The sequence below is a fragment of the Danio aesculapii genome, chromosome 4, assembly GCF_903798145.1.
Source record: "Danio aesculapii chromosome 4, fDanAes4.1, whole genome shotgun sequence".
In the NCBI taxonomy this organism is placed as follows: Eukaryota; Metazoa; Chordata; class Actinopteri; order Cypriniformes; family Danionidae; genus Danio; species Danio aesculapii.
The window spans coordinates 17,877,559-17,898,616 of record NC_079438.1 but is presented as its reverse complement, the minus strand read 5'-3'; the positions used below and the strand labels follow the sequence as shown (position 1 = coordinate 17,898,616).

The 21,058-nt window shown below is 34.9% G+C and overlaps 1 protein-coding gene across 1 annotated transcript; it reads left to right on the top strand.

Moving 5' to 3' along the window:
- The first annotated feature begins 10,103 nt into the window (after positions 1-10,103).
- LOC130222133 (gastrula zinc finger protein XlCGF8.2DB-like) lies at positions 10,104-20,944 on the top strand. The gene is made up of 3 exons (XM_056454763.1): positions 10,104-10,183; positions 12,282-12,404; positions 18,632-20,944. Exons 2-3 carry the CDS (start codon positions 12,350-12,352, stop codon positions 19,678-19,680), a joined length of 1,104 nt encoding a protein of 367 aa, XP_056310738.1. The 5' UTR covers positions 10,104-10,183; positions 12,282-12,349; the 3' UTR covers positions 19,681-20,944.
- The last annotated feature ends 114 nt before the right edge of the window (positions 20,945-21,058 follow it).

The window sequence follows — 21,058 nt, the reverse complement described above, 5'->3', positions numbered from 1 at the left end:
AGTGAACCCCTGTAAACCTTTCAGTCCAAGGATCCAGTAAACAAATGCATTCAGATAAGTTAAAAACGTCCGGGATACAGAGAAAGATTTTAGATTGTGTGTGCTATCTGAAAATAAGTATCCTGTGAATGATCGAGGGGCACGTTTCATTTTATAATATTTTGACAATAAACGGGCTCACCCAGCCTGATCTCACGAGAAAACGTAAGTATTTTACGTTTTGACAGTTTAGTGGCTAATTCGTAGGAATTCGTACGAGTTCAGTCGTACGAAATGGTACGATTTTAAAAAGGAGGCGTGGCACCTAACCCCGCCCCTAAACCCAACCGTCATTGGAGGATGAGCAAATCGTACTAAATAGTACGAATTAGATCGTACGAATTCGTACGAATTAGCCACTAAAAAAAGTTACGAATTGCCGTGAGATCCAGTTTTTCTGATGCAGAAAGAGTCTCTTTTCTGCCTACGCTACTGCTTTTTAATACTAAGATATTTTCTTTGAACTGTAAATGTATATTTTCCTGCCATGGGTTTCTTAATAAACACTCCCTCGCCTAAACTGTAAATGTGTGCTATTGTCAATATTTTGTACATGTACTTTACATGTATTAAGCTATATTTGTATTTCTATACGAGCTAGGTCTATACATGTTTTAGGTTCTAATGTATTGTGTATTATTACTTGGATCTTGTGATGTTGTTGCTTTGCAAATTCTCCTGAAAGACAAAAAAAAAATGTATGAATAAAAGAAGAATTAAAACCACATAAAAATATATGTAATTCCCTTTAATCTATTATCTCCCTGAATAATTAGTTTACTAATAGCATGCAACCTTTTTTTTATTTTATTTCAGAATTCAACAACAACAAAAACCTCTTCATTTACATACCTAAAGGGGTTCCACACCCCTTTGTATTTTTTTTCACAAATGAAAATATTTTGAAAAAAATTTAAACCAGTAGCCATTGATATCCAGTTGAAAATTAAAGTCCTATAGAAGTCAATGGCTACTAGATTTTACAAATTTTCAAAATATCTTCTTTTGTGTTTAGCAAAAGAAACAAATTTTTGGGGACAATCTTCTAAAATTATCTTATTTTATGTTCAATAGGACAACCACATACATACATACTAACACACACACACACACACACACACACACACACACACACACACAGTGTAACCCCCAGTTTATTTTTTCCCCAATTTCTGTTTAACAGAGAGAAGATTTTTCAAACACATTTCTAATCATAATAGTGTTAATAACTCATCTCTAATAACTGATTTATTTTCTCTTTGTCATGATGACAGTAAATAATATTAGACTAGATATATTTCAAGACACTTCTATACAGCTTAAAGTGACATTTACAGGCTTGACTAGGTTAATTAGGTTAACTAGACAGGTTAGGGTAATTAGACAAGTCATTGTATAATGATGGCTAATAATTTTATTTAAAAATATATAGTAGTTGTCAGAATTATTATTATTATTTCCTTTTTAAATATTTACCAACGTTGTTTAACAAAGAAAAGGAATTTTCACAGTATGTCTAATAATGTTTTTTTTCTTCTTCTGGAGAAAGTCTTATTTGTTTTATTTTGGCTAGAATGAAAGACGTTTCTATTAAAAAAAAAACATTTTAAGGACAAAATTATTAGCTTCTTTAAGCTATATATATATTTTTTTTTCGATATTCTACATAACAAACCATTGTTATACAATAGCTTGCCTAATTACCCTAACCTGTTAACGTAATTACCTAGTTAAGCCTTTAAATGTAACTTTAAGCTGTATAGAAGTGTCTTGAAGAATATCTAGTCAAATATTATTTACTCTCATCGTGACAAAGATAAAATAAATCAGTTAAATGAGTTATTAAAACTATTATGATTACAAATGTGCTGAAAAAATATTTTCTCCGTTAACCAGAAATTGGGGAAAAAAAGAACAGGTGGCAAATAATTTAGGGTGGCTAATAATTCTGACTTCAACTGTGTGTGTGTGTGTGTGTGTGTGTGTGTGTGTGTGTGTGTGTGTGTGTATATATATATATATACAGTTGAGATCAAAATTATTAGCCCCCTGAGTTATTAGCCCTCTGTTTATTTTTTCCCCAAATTTTTGTTTAACAGAGAGAAAATTTTCAACACATTTCTAAACATAATAGTTGTAATATCTACTTTCTAATAACTGATTTATTTTATCTTTACCATGATGAAAGTAAATAATATTCTAATAGATATTTTTCAAGACATAACTCTTTTCTAATAACTGATTTATTTTATCTTTGCCGTGATGACAGTTGATAATACTTATTAACTAATATATGGCTAACACATGGCTAATATATTAAAAAGCAAACTCATGTGCATGTGCATGCATTATGACATTGATACTGATAAAGGCATGTTTTGTCAAAGCTTATAGGCGCACATGAGTATTTTACTGAAGGTACAAAAGTTATATTTAATTTAGTAATATTTTGATTATATCTGTGTTTCCTAAAATAAACTCTATCCAACACTACTTTTATGTCATCTAAGAATTTTTACATTTTATGTTCAACATAAAGTGATAGAAGACTTGAATTGATGCAAACATCTTTCAATCAGTTTAACTTTTAAGCTTTTATCATTGCCTTTATGTACCATGTACTGTATTTAAAACTGTGTGACGTGTTTAACTACCAAAAGTTTTATATATATATATATATATATATATATATATATATATATATATATATATATATATATATATATATATATATATATTGTTAAAGTCAGAACATGAGACTGGGATGATGGTTGCCGGTTTTTTGTACATACAAAATTATGTAGCTTTAATTAATCTAACAGTATTATACAGTTAAAACATACTTACAAAGCTCAGATGTTCTGTGTTTAGATGGCTTTAAAAGATCGAATTGGATTTATTCAGCTGCTGAAAAAAAGAAAAACATCACTGAATGCACTAGATATTACATGTCTGCAAATTAAAAATATATTTTACACATAATTAATATTTATGAGAAGTCAGAGATGCAGGATGACTGCGAAAATAGGCAATTAACAATTAAACACAGTTCATGTTTTGTGTAATATGTTAATATGTAAAATAACATCTGAAATTGCATAAAGATATTAGCAAAGAATGTGAAACACAATGCCAGTGATAAGACCTTCCAACCCAGTAACAAACAAGAAGCCATGAGTAGACTTTACATTTTTATTCTTAAAGATGTTTAATTTGACCTATGACTTTTTTATTGTATGCTGATTTTTAGCGGGCCAACAGCATCATCGACATTTACAGTGCCCTCCATAATTATTGACAATCCTGGTTAAGATGTGAAAACTAATATTTGCATCTTTTGTGAAGTTGTTTTGGAGTAATTATGAAAAGTGCTATACAAATAAAATTTTATTGGATTATCATTATTAGGAAGTGTTTATTTAGTTATTTCCTAGGGACACTTTTGGGCTTGGAGTAAATGGCCATTTTTCCGTTAGGCGGCGGTATAAACTAGCAGTGTGTCGTTCGCCAAAAACGTGCTAAAGAAAAAATTCCCGCCGAGATTCTCGCATGCTTCGGGGATTCGCAGTATCGTGGTTGCATTTGTTGTGGGCATTGTTAATGTTTTCAAACACCTAAAGGCTGACCAGGTAAGTATTTTATTGTCATTACTATATTCTAATGTGTTAACAAATCATGAAAATATGGACATCATATGAAGTCTGTGTAGGCTAATGTTGGCGAAAATATTTTACTTCATTCTTGCATAGGAATTAGCAATGTCAGTTTCTACATGTCCATGCGCTGGGTATTAGGGTTAAAAGCGAGTGATAAAACGCAAGGAAACGTTAACGTTAGTAAATAAATGTAGCGTTGCTTTGTAGTTTGTCAGATGATGAAGTAGGTGGGACACTGAACTGTGGCTTCCGTGAGGCGTCGGTCATGCGCTTGCCATTATAGATTAAAAGGGGAATAAATCATAAGGTGGTAAATAAATCTTGCATTGTTTGGTGTGTAAATGGTGACATAATCAGCCTGACGCAAATTGCGCTCGCATTAGCGGACAGGTGAAAGTTTTAATATTCAGGGACATTCTATAAAAGTGGGAAAAATGCTTTACATGGCTTCATGTAACTACATAAACTTAGGAAACCCACATTTGTCAAACTTTCTGCGTTTTCTCTGATCAAACAGTTCTCTGATTTGTGAAAACCTTTTTACACTTGATCACATAATGCATTTCCGCTAAACGGATGATTTTCAACTTCAAATTAACTTGATAACGTCGACTGAAGCGTCAAATATAGGCCCGACGTTAGTGCATATTATATAAATGATATTTACATGAAGGAGATGGTTTAAGCTTTACTCGTGGTAACCTGCACACCCCACGGTTCAGTGTAACTATGTTGCGATGCGTCACTTAATATGTCACATATATAATGTTCTTCGTGTGTTCAAGCTACATTAAACTTCGACAGGTGTCATAACTGCATGACATTGTAAAACACTTACTGGGTTAATGCATTAATTAAACAATTAAGGATATTTTCGGTTTTTAATTGAAATAAATGTTTTCTGCATATGCAAAAGTGATTCGCCACATATCGACACCTGTTGATCGGCAATAAGAGTCCCCAGTAACCAGTACCAATTATAGGGTCGCACCGTTATTTGTGGGTCATTTGCATTACACTACTTGCATTGTATTTACATTGCCTCACACAATGAACATTACGGATAACAGTAAATCTAACTATTATTCCAATTATTATTATTATTATAATTTTCACTATTATTTTTATTAATATGTATTATTATTATTCCTACTATTTATTATAGGTTGATTTATTTTTTACTGATTTTGTGTTACAAAATAAAGAGATTTGAGAATATTGGATTTTTTTTTTTTTTACAAAGTTTTTTGTGGAAAACCTGATTTGGCCTAGTCTCCCTCCAGCGGCCCCCAGGTAAATTGAGTTAGAGACCCTTGCCTTATAAAAAAAAAACAAGTACAAATAACAATTAGCATGTATAATCTATATAACTTCTGGTTTTAGTTCATCAGTGTATACACTCAAACTTTTCACCCTTACCTTTAATAAGTTTTGCCTTCTCACAGCCTTTTTGTCCCCTGGAGAGGTTCACAGCAGTTGTGAAGTAATTCATTATGTAGATATCTTTGGCCACATTTAGATCATTTACGTAATTATGCATGATGGCTCGATGATCTAAAATCCTATTTAATATTTAGACAAAGCATATCAGAAATGAACAACCACAGTGGAAGCACACCCCAAGCACTAAATAATTCCACCCATTAAATCCACAAAGGTGAAACTGGACCAGATCAAGCTCCAACCATTAGCACCAAATACAGCCTGAATGATACCACTTGACAGGGATGTAAAGTTTAGTCACTTTCTTCGATTAAGTGACCAGACAAACTGAAAATGTATTATTAACTAGTATTTGCATTAACTGGGCAACAAAACTGAAACTGTAAAAGCATTTCAAAACATTTTTAAAACATACAGCATAAGGTCAGCAAAACATGTGTTCACATAAAATACCACCTTAATAATCATGCTGCAGTAATATTTGCTCAACATACCTCACCAGTGAGCCAGTTGTGTGGACATAGTGAGCAGAGCTCAGATTGATAGATAATGTAACTGTTCCCCCTAATTTGAGAAGGAATCATGGAGACGACCACTTCAGTGTCCTTTTGTGACCATAATTCATTTAGCTGAGGGGGAAAAAAACAGATTTGTAGATTTAGAGCAATATGTAGATGTAGTTTTTGTCCCTATATAATGTTTGATTTACTCTAAAAACAATAAAAACAGATTAGGGATACTAATACAACAAAATCTAATTCACACACATAATACAGTTAGTATAGTCATTGTGATAACAATTGTTCATTTTATTTGACATCACCTGTGATGACGCATCATTGTGACTTTCAGTACTTCTGTTCTTCTGACATGCTGTCAGATTTGTGGTTACTTTAGCTTCAGATGTGAACTTGTAATAAAAATGTCAGGAAAAAGGTGGTATTACACATTTTGGCTAAAGGAAAGTAATAAAATAATTAGTGCATGCAATGCTTAAATGTACACATAATGTAATATAATATAAAAAATATTTATATAAATTATATAATTATATAAAAAAAGGTAATGAAAACAGTTTTTTGAAGCGTCCCACATTTTTCACAGCAAAACAGGCCATAAAAAAGGAAACCTTAGCCTACTAACTTCACGATAGCCACAACAGATTAAAAATATCTTGGATAGCTTTGTTTTTGGAAGAAAAAAAATACTTAGGAGGTAGAAATATATGAAAACAACAAAATATCATTTGTGTATTTCATTGTCATTTAAAAACATTTGAATAATCACCTTCAGTGAGAGGTCCAGTGTTGAAAGTGATACATGAAAAGGAATATACATCTCTTACCTGCTGTCATTTGAAGAATTATAATACAATTTGAAAGAAAAGAAACTTCAGATGCTTCTTTCAAGAATTCACCTCTTTATTTGTCTGTTTCACTTTTTTAAAGTGCTTCCTCAAGTTCTGGTATGCCAGACTTGTACCGTGACATCCTAGATCTCCTAAAAGTCATTGAAGCATTGTGAAAGGCTGTACTGATGTATTGATTAACAACTTCTTGTCTTAAATTAACGAAACTTTATATCATGACTTAAACCTACCCAGCATCATACTAGACCACAGGGTGGCATATGGATTAATGTCTGGCCAGACTGGAGATAATAGATATTAAATCAAGGTCAAGCAATGAATTGCTAATTGTTGCCTTGAAATGGGCCCTGAAAGGTGTGGTGGAGTCGACGTCTTGCTGAAAAATTTATGTTCATTACTTGACAAACTACTGATGTTAAGCGTGTTGTCGTAATTATGTTTAACAGAAAGTATGTCATATGTACTGTATGTCTGCCTACATGAACTAAGATGCATGATATACCCTTAAGTTGTTGATTAACTCACATAACCAAAAGATATTTTGATTTAACACGTGTATATATTTACAGATATTCGTCATATTTATAAACCAGAGGGTTAACCAGGTCTGACTAGTTTCCATTAGAGAATATGGTGTATGCATGTTAGCAGTGAAGCTATGTCCGTATTTAGAAAGATATTGTAATATCAGCAATATATCAAATACCTGGTAGTCTTTGGCAATGATGTCTTTCTCCTCTAGCTCAACAGTCCCTCTTTGCTGCATGAGCAAATGTAGATTGTTGAGCTGTTTGTCTACATTTTCTCCACTGCAGAGACTGCAAAAAAGGACTGTTGACACCACTTCATCCATTTCCTTCAGAGTTGCACAGCATGCAAGAAGGCCAGATACATGCATTGGTAATTTGTAATGCTTTGGAATTCTAAAAAAAAGAATGAACACCATTATTGTCATTGTACATTTAATTTAAAACTATAAAGTTATGACACTCAAAACATATTTACTGTCTTTTGCACAGATGTTTGGCTTTCTTCATGATGTGACTCAAACATCGATGAAGTATCGGGAGGTCAAATGTATTAGTCGGATGTTGTCCCTATTACCAGCTGGAAGTATTTCTGCAGTAAATCTTCTAAACCGGTTCTGCAGAGTATGATGGAAATGGCATGCATAAGCACAAGGGAGCCATCACAGATAACCATGACGGGCCTTTTGCTTGCCTCACTTCCATACATTCTGAGAACATCAGGACTGCAGAAAGTACATCACAGACGCTGTTATGTGGTCACAGGTGACATAGGATGCAACAGATAAGGATGAAGCACCCTTTAATGTATTTCGCACCACCAACTCATATATGTAAAATGGTGGACTATGTGTGTTGCTTCTTTGTATCACATTCCCTGTTGCATCCAGATACACAATGTCCTCCTTGCACCTACTGAAAAAGACAGAAAAAGTCTTCCTTGACCAAAGCATTACTGGACATCACCGTCTGCTCCAGATTGCTCATTGACGATCCTTTGTAAACTCATGAACTTTTCTCCTTTTACTTCATGAGATGTCTTTCAGCACGTCTTTTGATGGAGCTTTATCCCTGAAACCAGAATCAATAAATGCTTGGGGAAGTTTGTTCACTGACTCCAAATATAAACTTCTAGGGAGTTTCATTTGTAGGAGCTCTGCAATGAACGGATGAGCATCTGCAACGACTGGCCTTCTTCTGAGTTCATGAGTGCTGTAACGCACATCACCACAGAAAACCACTGTCGCTTTTAAGGTCTTTTCATCACAGACAGTGATATGTGCGCTCACTGGGCAATCTGTGAACTGGCGGTAACCCACACAAGTGAAAACTGGCCCTGTTTTTTTTTCGACAGCACGGTTTTGACTCTGTGGAGAGAATTGATGTGCCTGGAAATAATGTTGGTCCACTGAAGACTGAAAAAGTCTGCCTTTCTATTGTTTCCTAAGTGCCTGCCATTCATTTTGGGATATAAAAAAACAGGGCTGAGATGGCAAAGCACACTGAAAGTATTTTTCCCCCACTGCTTTGTGTGGAGAACACATCTGAAGACACTTCCTTCTCCAAAGTCTGCAAAAGAAGGGGCAAAAAGTTTATCTCATATATATATATGGATACTTCCTGAGGTTAAAGTTGATCTGGAAATAATAGAAAAGTTAAGGGATTTGGAAGAGATGGGTGGGATAATTCAAAAAATTAAAAATCATGTACAAGAAAGGTTTTATGAAAGTTTACAAATATATACTGATGGATCAAAAGACCCAGTCACAGGAGTTTCAGGCATAGGTGTATACATTCCAAAATTTACGATAAGCATTTCAAAAAGATTATCAGATAAGTTATCAATTTACTCTATAGAAACAACTGCATTAATAATAGGATTAACATGGGTGGAAGAAATATGCCCTGAGAGGGTAGTTATTTGTTCGGATTCAGCATCAGCATTATCATCTTTAATTACTCACAGATCAACCAGAGAAGATTTAATTTATGAGGTATTCACAATTTTATATCGAATACAAAGGAAAGGAGGGACAGTAGGGTTTTGCTGGATACCTGCGCATAAAGGAATATATGGAAATGAAATGGCTGATAAACTGGCAAAGGAAGCATTGAAAAGTAATAAGTTAGATATCGGGGTTCTCTTAGGAAAAGGTGAAATTAAATCTATTATTAAAGAAAATATTAAGAAAGAATCGCAAGGAATCTGGGATAGAGACAAGAAGGGACGGCATCTATATAAAATTAAAAAAATAGTAGAGACAAAAAGAAATGTATATGGTAGGAACAGAAAGGAAGAAGTTATATTAACAAGATTGAGGCTTGGTCACACTGAACTAAATTCAACTATGTCAATACTGGGAGTTAAAGAAAATGATTTGTGTGATCATTGTGGAGCCAGAGAAATCGTAGAACATGTTATGTTTGATTGCAGGAAATATATACAAGAGAGGAGGGAATTAATAGAATATTTAAATAATAATGGACATACAGATAGAAACTTAGAATATATATTAGGGATAAATGTTAATAGGGATAGTTTAGGGTATAGGGTATTAATACAATATCTATATAACACAGGATTGAGCGAAAGAATATAAAATGTGTGTGTGTATGTATATGTATGTGTGTGTGTATGTATATGTATGTATATATATATATATATATATATATATATATATATATATATATATATATACACACACACACACACACACACACACATATACATATATACATATATATACATATATGTATATATATGTATATGTGTGTGTGTGTATGTATATATATATATATATATATATATATATATATATATATATATATATATATATTTATATATAATAATTTAAATTAAATGTATTAAAAGGACCCTGAGGGACTAAGTCTGGAAGCAGGAGGAGCTGAACACGCAGTGCCAGCTGACAGCTGAGTCCTGATGGAGAAAATTAGGCAAGCATAATAGTGTATATATATAGATATAGATATATATTTATATGAACTGTAGGTGGCGGCATGTGCATATGACACCAGCCCGCCAGTAAAACAAAAGAAGAAGAAGAAGAAGTCTGAGGCGGAGAGTGAAGAGTGCAGAGCTTTTCTGTTTGCTGTTTAATTCCACTACGGGTGTTGTGCGTCTATTCAAAGTAAGTGTATTATATCTGACCTTTGCAGCGTTTGCAGATTTGCTGCAATTATCTTGCGGGTTGAACTGTTTTAACACATGTGCTTAATGCTAATAAACTCTCTTGTTTTTAGCTCGATGCTACGCTGTAAACACTTCTGTAATGCGTTATTTGCGGGTTATCTACAGTATTCTGGAGGTTCTTAAAAAGTCTTAAATCTCAAAATCCAAATTTTAGCCCTTAAAAAGTCTTAAATTTACCGAAATATTGTGTTGTAGGTCTTATAACTTTTAAACAGGTTTAAATTTCCTTTTTTCATGTATTAATAACGTAAAGAGGTAAAGTTGGTTTTATATTAGCACATTCGTTCATTTAGCAGTCTCTATATTGTTTACCATGTTACTTTAAATATTCGATCTGAATTAGCATGCAAGTATGACTTGAAAACAACATTATCACTGTTTATTTGACTGTAAACAAACTTTGATAGTCATTGGCTGCTAATATGATTTTGAGTTTGCAAATAATACTTTTATGAAATTATATTATTAAGGGGAAAGTCAGAATGTGTGAATATAAAACCAACTTTACCTCTATTGCTAACGTTACCAAATCTGGTCAAAACTAGATAAATGTAAGCATTCAGAGTCATGATCATGCTGCACACACAAGATGTAGAATCAGCTACTCAAGTCTTGCACACATTTATTGAACAGGGAAGAAAAACCTATGTGTAACTTGTGTTGGAATATTTTGATCGTAAACATTTTAATAGAATGTTTATTAAAATATGATATTAGAGAATGATTTTATTTAGGAAATATTTTAAGGCAAATGTTTAAGAATGTGTTTTCTGGAGGAATTTATTTTTCTCATTGATCAGACTGAAAGAGCTTATAAGACTTTATCAGTGTTGTTGTTATTTGTGTGTTTTAAAGAAACAATTAATGATGTTATAGAAACCGTTATGATTGTCAGTTATATAATGACTATTTAATACAAGTATTGCCTTGAATATATAGCCAGTGTTAGGGCTGCACGATTCTGGCAAAAATGTGAATCACAATTTTTTTTTTCTTAAAATCAAGATCACGATTTTGTAAATTTAAAATAAAGGTTAATATGATTAGCCTATTATTATTGTTAATTCTCAAACATATAGTAAAACAACAATAATAATATTAGGCCTATGTGTAGGTCTACTGTTGCTTAAAATGCAAAATTTTGTATTGTGGTGGACTTTAACAGACTTTCAATATGTCCTGTTTGTAAATTCACAGTAAAATGGTGACATCAGAATATAACTATTCATAATTCTGAAGTTGATTTATTATGTTTAAGACATGTGCCTGTCATCTGTCATTGAAAACATTATTAGACCATCATATTTCCATTATATATAGGCTAGGGTTGTTATACTGACACTGTAAAACATTTATTTTCATGCACAACACTTTGTGTTCGCTATGAAAGAAAAAAAACACATCAAATGCTTGTCGTAATCATAACTCTAAAATGCGATATGAGCATTTAAATGATGTGCGCACAGGTTTCACTTTCACTTCCTAGTGCGGCTCATGGCTGCTGTCACTGAGGAAAAACACACATACATGAAAATCAAACCTCACGCACGGCCCTCAAACGATCGCTATGTGCAACGAACTGAACATTATTTACAACTTTATTACCAGTTATTCACAGCATATGCAGGTTGTGTTCACTAAAGTAGGTGTCATTTGCGTGCACGCGCGCGTTCTCAACCGTAAACAAACAGTGCGTCAGCTCATGTGCGATTTCGCGACCGTAAATACATCATTACATAAAGACAGAAATGATATTTTGGGTGAATTATACCTTATAAATACAGTATGTGACACTTTTAATGCCATTTAAAGGTATCAATGTCGCTGTGAAGACTTCTGCGGCCGCCTTTTCTTCTCTCCTGACCGATAATTGGCTGAATCGTAGAAAAAGCTGAATTAGGATCGTGTGTAGGGTCGAATCGAGATCGTGATCTTTTTTCGATTAATCGTGCAGCCCTAGCCAGCTGCTGATATGGCATTAAAATATAAATATGCAAGCAGCATGTAATCTGAATAATTGTCTCCTCCTCCTCCAGTGAAGCTTTAAATACTGGAATATTCACATTGGGCTCCAGTGAAGAGTTTATAGAAGGACAGCGAGAACATGAGTGATCCAGAACCCTGCAAAATTAAAAATGAAGACTCTGAACAACAAATAGGTTGGTGTTTATTCCTGATCAGGGGTGGCGCGGGGGGTTGTTGGGCTTCTGGGCTTCAGCCCCGAATGTTTTTTCTAAAGCCATGAAGCTTTTAGGTTTAAGTTTGGTCAAAACTTAGTTTTTCAACACATTATCCAGAAATATTTAACCGGTTCATTAGTGCTTTCCCACAGGATCAGTAAAGCAATATCAGCTGGGCTTTCTCTACCTCTTTTCTTTATTTAAGAGTTTTTTTCAGAGGCAGTCCCACAGCAGTAGGCGGTTTCTGTCTCTCCTTTCTGAAAGCGAGTTTACACACACACACACGCACACACACGCACACACACACACACACGCAGGTGTATTATGTGAAAGTAAAGTCTGACAACAATAAATATTCTCATCAGGAATAAAACCACCTGTTTTTATACCCATGCTGACTTTGCCGAGCTGTAGCTATAAAGGTAGGTCTGCTACTGTTATTTTATACTGGGTAGGCTACTTCATTTATTTTATTTTATCAATAATTTGCCGAAAATGATGCCTTAAATGAGCAGGATTTTAAGGGTAATTTAATCCAAACGATTAAAGTCACAACTATTAAAAAACAACTTGTAATAAAACTGGGCAGGGATTAGATACTAAGTTACTTGTTATATAATTAAAATTTTGATTCCTCTTATCCAATTTCTGCATGCACATTTTTTCACCTGCTACTCTGCCAGGAACTTTGCAGCTTGAGAGCACCTTCAATAACAATCTAAACATTTGTTTAGAGATTGATCCCAAGATGTGCTCAAAAGCGTGGCTACATGTGGTGAAGAACGATGGCAAGGCTAAGTGTAATTATTGACATAAACTAATAAGTTATAAAACAGAGTGTCACGACCAACATGACAAAGCATCTGCGATTGGTTCACATACTTCACGAATATCGAATTAAAAGAATGACGTGTTCGGTTTGTTGTGCTTTCTGTGGCTAACAACAATTGTGCATTTTAGTTTAACTTTTTGAGCATGATGAGCAGTTCAGTGTTAATTTTTAATTTCAATATCTTGAGGTGAAACTAAACTGCGTATTTTCTCAGTCTCCTCATTTATAAACAGCGGGACGCTCTGCTGAAGCACGCAGGAGACACGGCTTTACACTTCGTCATTCATAATCTTAGCTGTTGTATTGGAGTCAAAAGAATATATAAAGTAGAATGTTCTTTTAACTGTCCTGATATGTTTAATCTTTTTCTCTTGCAAAATTTTTGTCATTTCTCTTTTGCAAATTAGATTATTATTTTTTTTATTCTGCTTGATTCTTTAAAAACTGAAAGCAGCGCCCGTCAATTGGTGTTTTTTTCATAAGATACACCTTTTTGAATGTTTTATTTTATGTGTAAAATAGTCTTTAATAGTGCTTTTTAATAATTTAATTCTTTTCAAAGCAGCACTCATATGCAAATTTATCTTTGAAAGCGTGGCATGAGAGTGATGCATGTGTTAGATGATTGTGTTTTTTTGCGTGCACGATCAATTCCTGATTTCTGAAGTTATTTAAAAAAATAAATAAATAAATAAAAACTGTAAAACAGAATAAAGTGCATGGTCTAATCGGAAATAAAGGAACTTAGTTATCCATTTCATTATTTAATCCATAAAACAGGCTAGTCTTTTTATAAATTGAATTAATTGAAACTTTTAATTGCATTTCCTTTTCTTGTAAATAAGAAAAAGTTGCTTCAGATTAGGGGTGTGACGATAACCGCATCACCGCCTTACCGCCATAATGAGATGTCAACCGCGGTGATGTGGTTATTACCGTCATCACCGCCCATTTAAGTTTATTATTTATTTTTGCTTGTGAATCTTTCAGGATCGTATAGAAAAACAGAATAAACTAAATAAAAGGCCTGCCCTAAGTATTTTCCACTTAAATTACAAATTTAGATTACAAAACGAAAACACTGACTGAATCATTTTTAATAACCAGCATAGGCTGTTTTTATTTTAAGCTTATTTTAATAAAGCAGGCCTATTTACTCAAATCAATCGCTCCACAGAAAATAAACATTTTTAACGCACTGCTGTAATTTCTATATCCCAGTCCCTTTATCAACATTTTTAATACAAGTCATTATTTTAAAAATTATGACTTGAGAATATGATTTTACCTCAGCGCTGCACATTTCTCCTTCTCCCTCGCGCTGAGTTCAGGTGACGGAGTGTTGTGAAGTAGTTAAACTATCAAACTGGCACAGGAATATCAGTATATTAATATAGGCTTTGCTAAAAAGCTGGTTAAATGTAGGTCTTTTTTTACAGAACAGAAGCGCGAGTTGCGACCACGGTGATGAGTCAACAATCGCATATATTTTGACTCAAAGTAGGCTATAGCATATAATAATTTTGTGTAAAGACATTTATAAAAATATGTAGCTAATATATCACAGGGGTTTGTGTAGCAGCGAATACAGTGGAGCATTAATTAAATCCTTTTTTCACGTGGAGCGAAACAAACACTGCAGTTGTGTAGCGGATGGAGACGCACAAAAATATACAATTCATATATTTTCGTCGGAAGAAAAATATTGTTTGAACGAATTTAGTTTTGTACAATTTTCTTAGTATCTTAGTTTTTGCCGGTCAGTTATTTATAAAATAAACTATAATAACTAATAAACTTTGAGGTGAAGTGATGTGCCTCAGGGTCCGATATATGGCGCAGCCAAAACACAAACTGGTCTGTTAAAAACAATCGTAATATAAATAAAATAAAAGTGAAATATTCAGTTTCGAATATTGAATCTTTGGTAACTGTATGATCCAAAATAAAAAAGCAGCCTTTATTATCACTCTTTACGGTCAGTTTCGCTTTAGTTTAATCAAAGCGTTTGAACTTTTTGATATTTTAGGCAAAGTGGTCTGCATAACCAATGATTGAACTTCTCCACCTGCGACCCACCCATAATTAAAAATCATGTAGGCGAGCTGGCTTTTTGATTACCTGAACCGCGTGTCAACGGCTGCACCAGCATAACCGAGATCTGCGTGTTAATAACAGCACCAGCAGATATAAGAGAGTTTATTAAAAATCCTATATTAATATACTGATATTCCTGTGCCAGTTTGATAGTTTAACTACTTCACAACACTCCGTCACCTGAACTCAGCGCGAGGGCGAAGGAGAAAAGTGCAGCGCTGAGGTAAAATCATATTCTCAAGTCATAATCTTTAAAATAATGACTTGTATAAAAATGTTGATAAAGGGATTGGGATATAGAAATTACAGCAGTGCGTTAAAAATGCTTATTTTCTGTTGAGCGATTTTATATTTATATATCATGGTTTCCGCTACATTCATTCTTCCATGGCGGGGCGCCACGCTAGGATTCATCTCGCCACGGCTACATTACAGCTTCTCATTCAAAACATTTTATTATTTTAATAGCAGGTGATAATCACACCAAAGTCTATTAAAGGGTAAGTGAATTATAGCAGCGCAAACTTTTCTTTAACCGTAGTAGTGCTGTGCGTCATTTGTTTAACCCTTTAAGGTTTTGTGCTGACTGACTGACTGTGACAGGTGCGTGATGCCTGAGGCCAGCAAACACGACGTATAGCCGTTTCACTTTATTTCAGGACGCATTAAAACCGGAGGTATTCATAAATATTCCTAGAAAATCTAATAAAGGCTGGAGACATACTCGTTACATAAACGCACTAAATCGCACTTCAGCAGCATTTATTTGAGGGTGCACAAGAAGATCTGCGTGCTCTTAAAGAGGCTTGTATTTGAGGGGGAGGCAAGAAGTTTTGTGCACGAGCAGAAAAAATTGGCGCGTAAGCAAAGAGATCCGCTTGCTGTAGGCTATTACATAATTGCGATCTCGACTTCTAATACTGCACGACATTTGTCATTGAAGTAACGCCACAGGTAGTTAGTAGATCTGTGTAAAAAAGGCCTGCCGCCACAGCTGGAAAAAATCCTAGAGGAAACACTGTGTATATGTGTATATGCGGTATGCGCGGTTAACCGACATACCGCATGATTTCTTGCTTCATCACCGCGGTAACAGAAAATCCGTTACCGTCACAGCCCTACGTCAGATTGATGAAAACTAACCTGAATACCCGTGTGAACAGGGCCACAATGACTTTTTTTTTGTTTTGTTTTGTTTTTGTTTTAACATTGAAACAATTGGATAGTGTCTTCTGTCTAAATGTTGTCTGTTTTAGTGATGTTAGTAATGCAAAGAAACATGCAAAGCAGAATTCTCCCTAGCTCATTAACCTACTGATGACAGCCACTTTGTGTTGGCTTTTAAGGTGGTTAATAAGGTTTGCTGTGTTACCTTGGGAAGTTTGGACTGAACAGGAGAAAAGGCTACCTGATCAACATTACATTCCTTGAAAAAAACACTTGCAATCTAGTCACAGTCACATCATGCTTGTGTTGCAGTATAATCCGTAAACTCCACTCATTAAAGTAATGGCTTGGTGTTTATACTGTAAAATCATGATGATATTTAATTATTGATTGTGGACCACAAATATCCTTATCGTGATAATAATATGATTAATTGTGCAGCCCTATACCCTTTCATTATGATCTTGGCTGCTTTTGACCCATTTACTTCCATTACAACCACATTTTTTTAACCGCAAAGCCATGACACCAAATAATCATGCATTCTAGATTGTTGGTGTTTTCCCTGTTGGGAAGAGGTAAAATGTGCAATTTTTACTGTTGATCATCAGTTGGCAGCATTAACCCTTTAGATAGGCCTGTTCAAAAAAGTTTCTGTCTTTTTATATGGAGTTCAGAGGAGTAAAACAGCAGATTATAGTGTGCGTGCATAAATACACTTTGTAGGGGGACCAACAATTTTAACCCAAGACCAGTCTATCAGATGAAGAAGAGCAGGAGTCAGAGATTCAATTAAAAGAAAGTTTACTGTAGATACTTTGCAGTTACATCAGCAGAGGCCAGCTTTAACACTCGCCAAAAGTTTGTATACTGCTCTACATATAATCTCAGAACAACAACAATTAGACTCTTGCATAACGTCATTAACTGCGTCATACATGTAGGTGTTTAACCCCCAGGGGTCAAAGACTGCGTATACGCGTTTTGATGCGTCTTCTCCTCATAACGCCAAAAAGAACTTAAATTACACTTTCAGTTTTGATCGTACAGATAAGATCAATACATCAACTAAATCTGTTAAGTGTCTAGTTTTTAGAAATGCGTCAGTAAAGTGCACTGACACTCCATGAAAACAAAACACCGATAACTGGAAAGGAATATCGGTTTCAGTGTTTCCTCTCACCCATTTCCTTTTTGCCGTCTTATGGGTGGAGACCAATTAAACAATGTTGACGGTCGTCACAGAAAACACCAACAATCATAAATGCATGATTATATGCTGTCATGGCTTTGCAATAAAAAAAAGGTTGTTATAATATAGGCCAATGGAGAAAAAACAGCCATGAATATAACGAAAAGGGAGTAAATTTACCCAGAGTGTATGGAGGTTTTTTTTTTTATTTCAACGCATTTTCACAGAATATGTCAAAATAAAATATTCCCAAATATCAGTCCGTTTGCTGAAACACAGACAAGGTTTTGGCTAAATTAAGCCTCAAAATCACCCCACAATGGATGAAAATGACCCAACAGCACACAAGGAGAAAGGTGAACATTCCAGCCTTTATGCAGATGCTGTACAGTATGTCTCATGTCTGTGAGGAAAATATTCAGCTGGTTGTTCAGAGCTGTTACCCCAGAACTTTTTTTCTGATGCATTTACCAGTCAGGCACAGAATGAACAAGTATTCCCTGTCTGCTTTACAAATTTTAGAAAGACATTTTGTTGTAATTTTGAATACATATGAATAAAAATAGGCCATTTACAGCTTTCAAATCTGTGTCTTATCAATATGACCAAAATGACTTTTATGATCAATTATGTAAAAAACTCTGAAAACTGGACTGACTGTTTCAATTTACTATAACTTGTATGTTAAGTGGGTTTGACACAATTTACATTGTAAAAGCACTAGATAAATAAAGATGAATTGAATTGAATCTGCTTTAATGTGTACATGTTGATGGACTAAACAAAAAATGATCTGATTTAATTTACATTTAATGTGCATCAAAATTACAGTGTGTGTAGCCGATGTTTTCAGTGTCTTTTCAATTTTCAGCTTTTGATGAGTCTTAATGAAAATAATGTTTTATTTTTTTATTTCAGACCTAATTGAAGAGAATGAGAGGAGTAAAGAGGAGGAACATCTTGTCAAAATTGAGGAAAAAACTAATTTACAGACTGATGTTTTTTTGAAAAGGAGAGACAAGAATCGTTTCACCTGCACTCAGTGTGGAAAGAGTTTGGCAGACAAAAGCAAACTTAAAATTCACATGAGGATCCACACTGGAGAGAAACCATTCACATGCACTCATTGTGGGAAGAGTTTCAGCCAAACCTCAAACCTTAATCAACACATGAGGATCCACACTGGAGAGAAACCATTCACTTGCACTCAGTGTGGGAAGAGTTTCATCCGCTTATCATACCTTAATCAGCACATGAGGATCCACACTGGAGAGAAACCATTCACATGCACTCAGTGTGGAAAGAGTTTCAGGATATCATCATCCCTTAATCTACACATGAGGAACCACACTGGAGAGAAACCATTCACTTGCACTCAGTGTAGGAAGAGTTTTAACTGCTCATCGCACCTTAATAAACACATGTGGAACCACACTGGAGAGAAACCATTCACATGCACTCAGTGTGGGAAGAGTTTCAGCCGATCATCATCCCTTAATCAACACATGATGATCCACACTGGAGAGAAACCATTCACTTGCACTCAGTGTGGGAAGAGTTTTAACAGCTCATCACACCTTATTCAGCACATGAGAATCCACACTGGAGAGAAACCATTCTCATGCACTCAGTGTGGGAATAGTTTTAACAGCTCATCAGACCTTAATAAGCACATGAGGATCCACACTGGAGAGAAACCATTCTCATGCACTCAGTGTGGGAAGAGTTTCAGCCAATCCTCATCCCTCAGTCACCACATAAGGATCCACACTGGAGAGAAACCATTCACATGCACTCAGTGTGTAAAGAGTTTTAGCCAATGGTCATCCCTTAATCACCATATGAGGATCCACGCTGGAGAGAAACCATTTACATGCACTCAGTGTAGGAAGAGATTTAACTGCTCATCACACCTTAATAAACACATGAAGATCCACACTGGAGAGAAACCATTCACATGCACTTAAGCCGCGGTCACACTGGACTTTTCTCCCCATAGACTTTCATTCATACGCACGCGAATGCATCAGACCAGAAATGCAAGTTCGGGCATCAAGTTTCGCAGTTCATTGCCTTGCAAAGTTCAAGCTTGGTGAACTCTGACATGCAAAATCACATAACTTGACTGTGTGAGACCAGTCGAAGATCAAAACATGACCTCTCTGAACAGAAATTTAAAATATGGACCAATTGCTCACTTTTTTAATATCTAATCGTCTTGTTTAATCCCGCCCCTTTTTGCAGCGCTGTACAACAGAATTTTGCATGCTCAAACTCGAGTGACCGCAGCTTCGGTGTGGTATGAGTTTCAGCAACTCATCAAACCTTAATAAACACATGAAGATCCACACTGGTGTGAAAGAGAATATGTGCTTGAGTATGAGAAGACTTTTATTACAGCTCCAAAATTGAAACCACACCAGACGATTCTCACTGGAGAGAAACCATACAGATCTGATCAGTGTCTAAAGAGTTTCGCTCATTCGGCGCAGCTTAAGAAACACATTAACAAAAAGTTGCACACATGACATGAATGCAGCAAAACATTTTCTCATGTGCACATGATGTTTCATGTCTGAATAATGTTTGAAAAGTCTAAGTGACTGTATACTATTTTCCAACACTCCTATACTGCAGAAGGTGGGGTTGTAAATGTGTCGCGTTTACCATAAACACAATGATGGCGGCTGAAAGAAGAACAGTTTCATAAACACTGTGGCTTGAAATCTCTTTGTAAGTGATTGTACAGGTGCGGATACATCTGTACTCCACTCTCCAGTGTATTCATGTAACTAGTGTTGTTTTGGGTGATGTTCTCTGTTTGACTCCCTGAATGAGAAATCCAGATTGGAGTATGTGGGAAATCCTGGTTGGATGTGGCATTACTTATCAATGGGCATATAAAAGTTGTTGTGCTAGCTACCCCAGAATGCTGTGGCTACTCGGGATTCCTTATGTCAAGACCTGCCATCTCATTGACTTTTTAACCTTATGTTTTTTTTTCGCAATACTTATATCATGTAGTTAAAGTGTTGTTGTGATTATATTCTAAGTTCTTTATCTTCATTATTATCTCTAGACATTTGTTGGTTGCTTTGATTGTTCTATGAGTTACATTTTATAATAAATAATTTGCAATCAGGCTATTTTGTTGGCTCATCTCTATTTTATGGTGCGACTCAAACGAGCGGGTCATAACACTTTGTAAAATGTGTCCGGTTGTATCCGAGACCTTGTCCTTTCAGTCATGACCATAGGTGAGAGTAGGAACCTAGATTGAGTGGCAAATTGAGAACATTGCCTTTCGTCTCAGCTCCTTCACCACAACAGACAATCACATCAGCT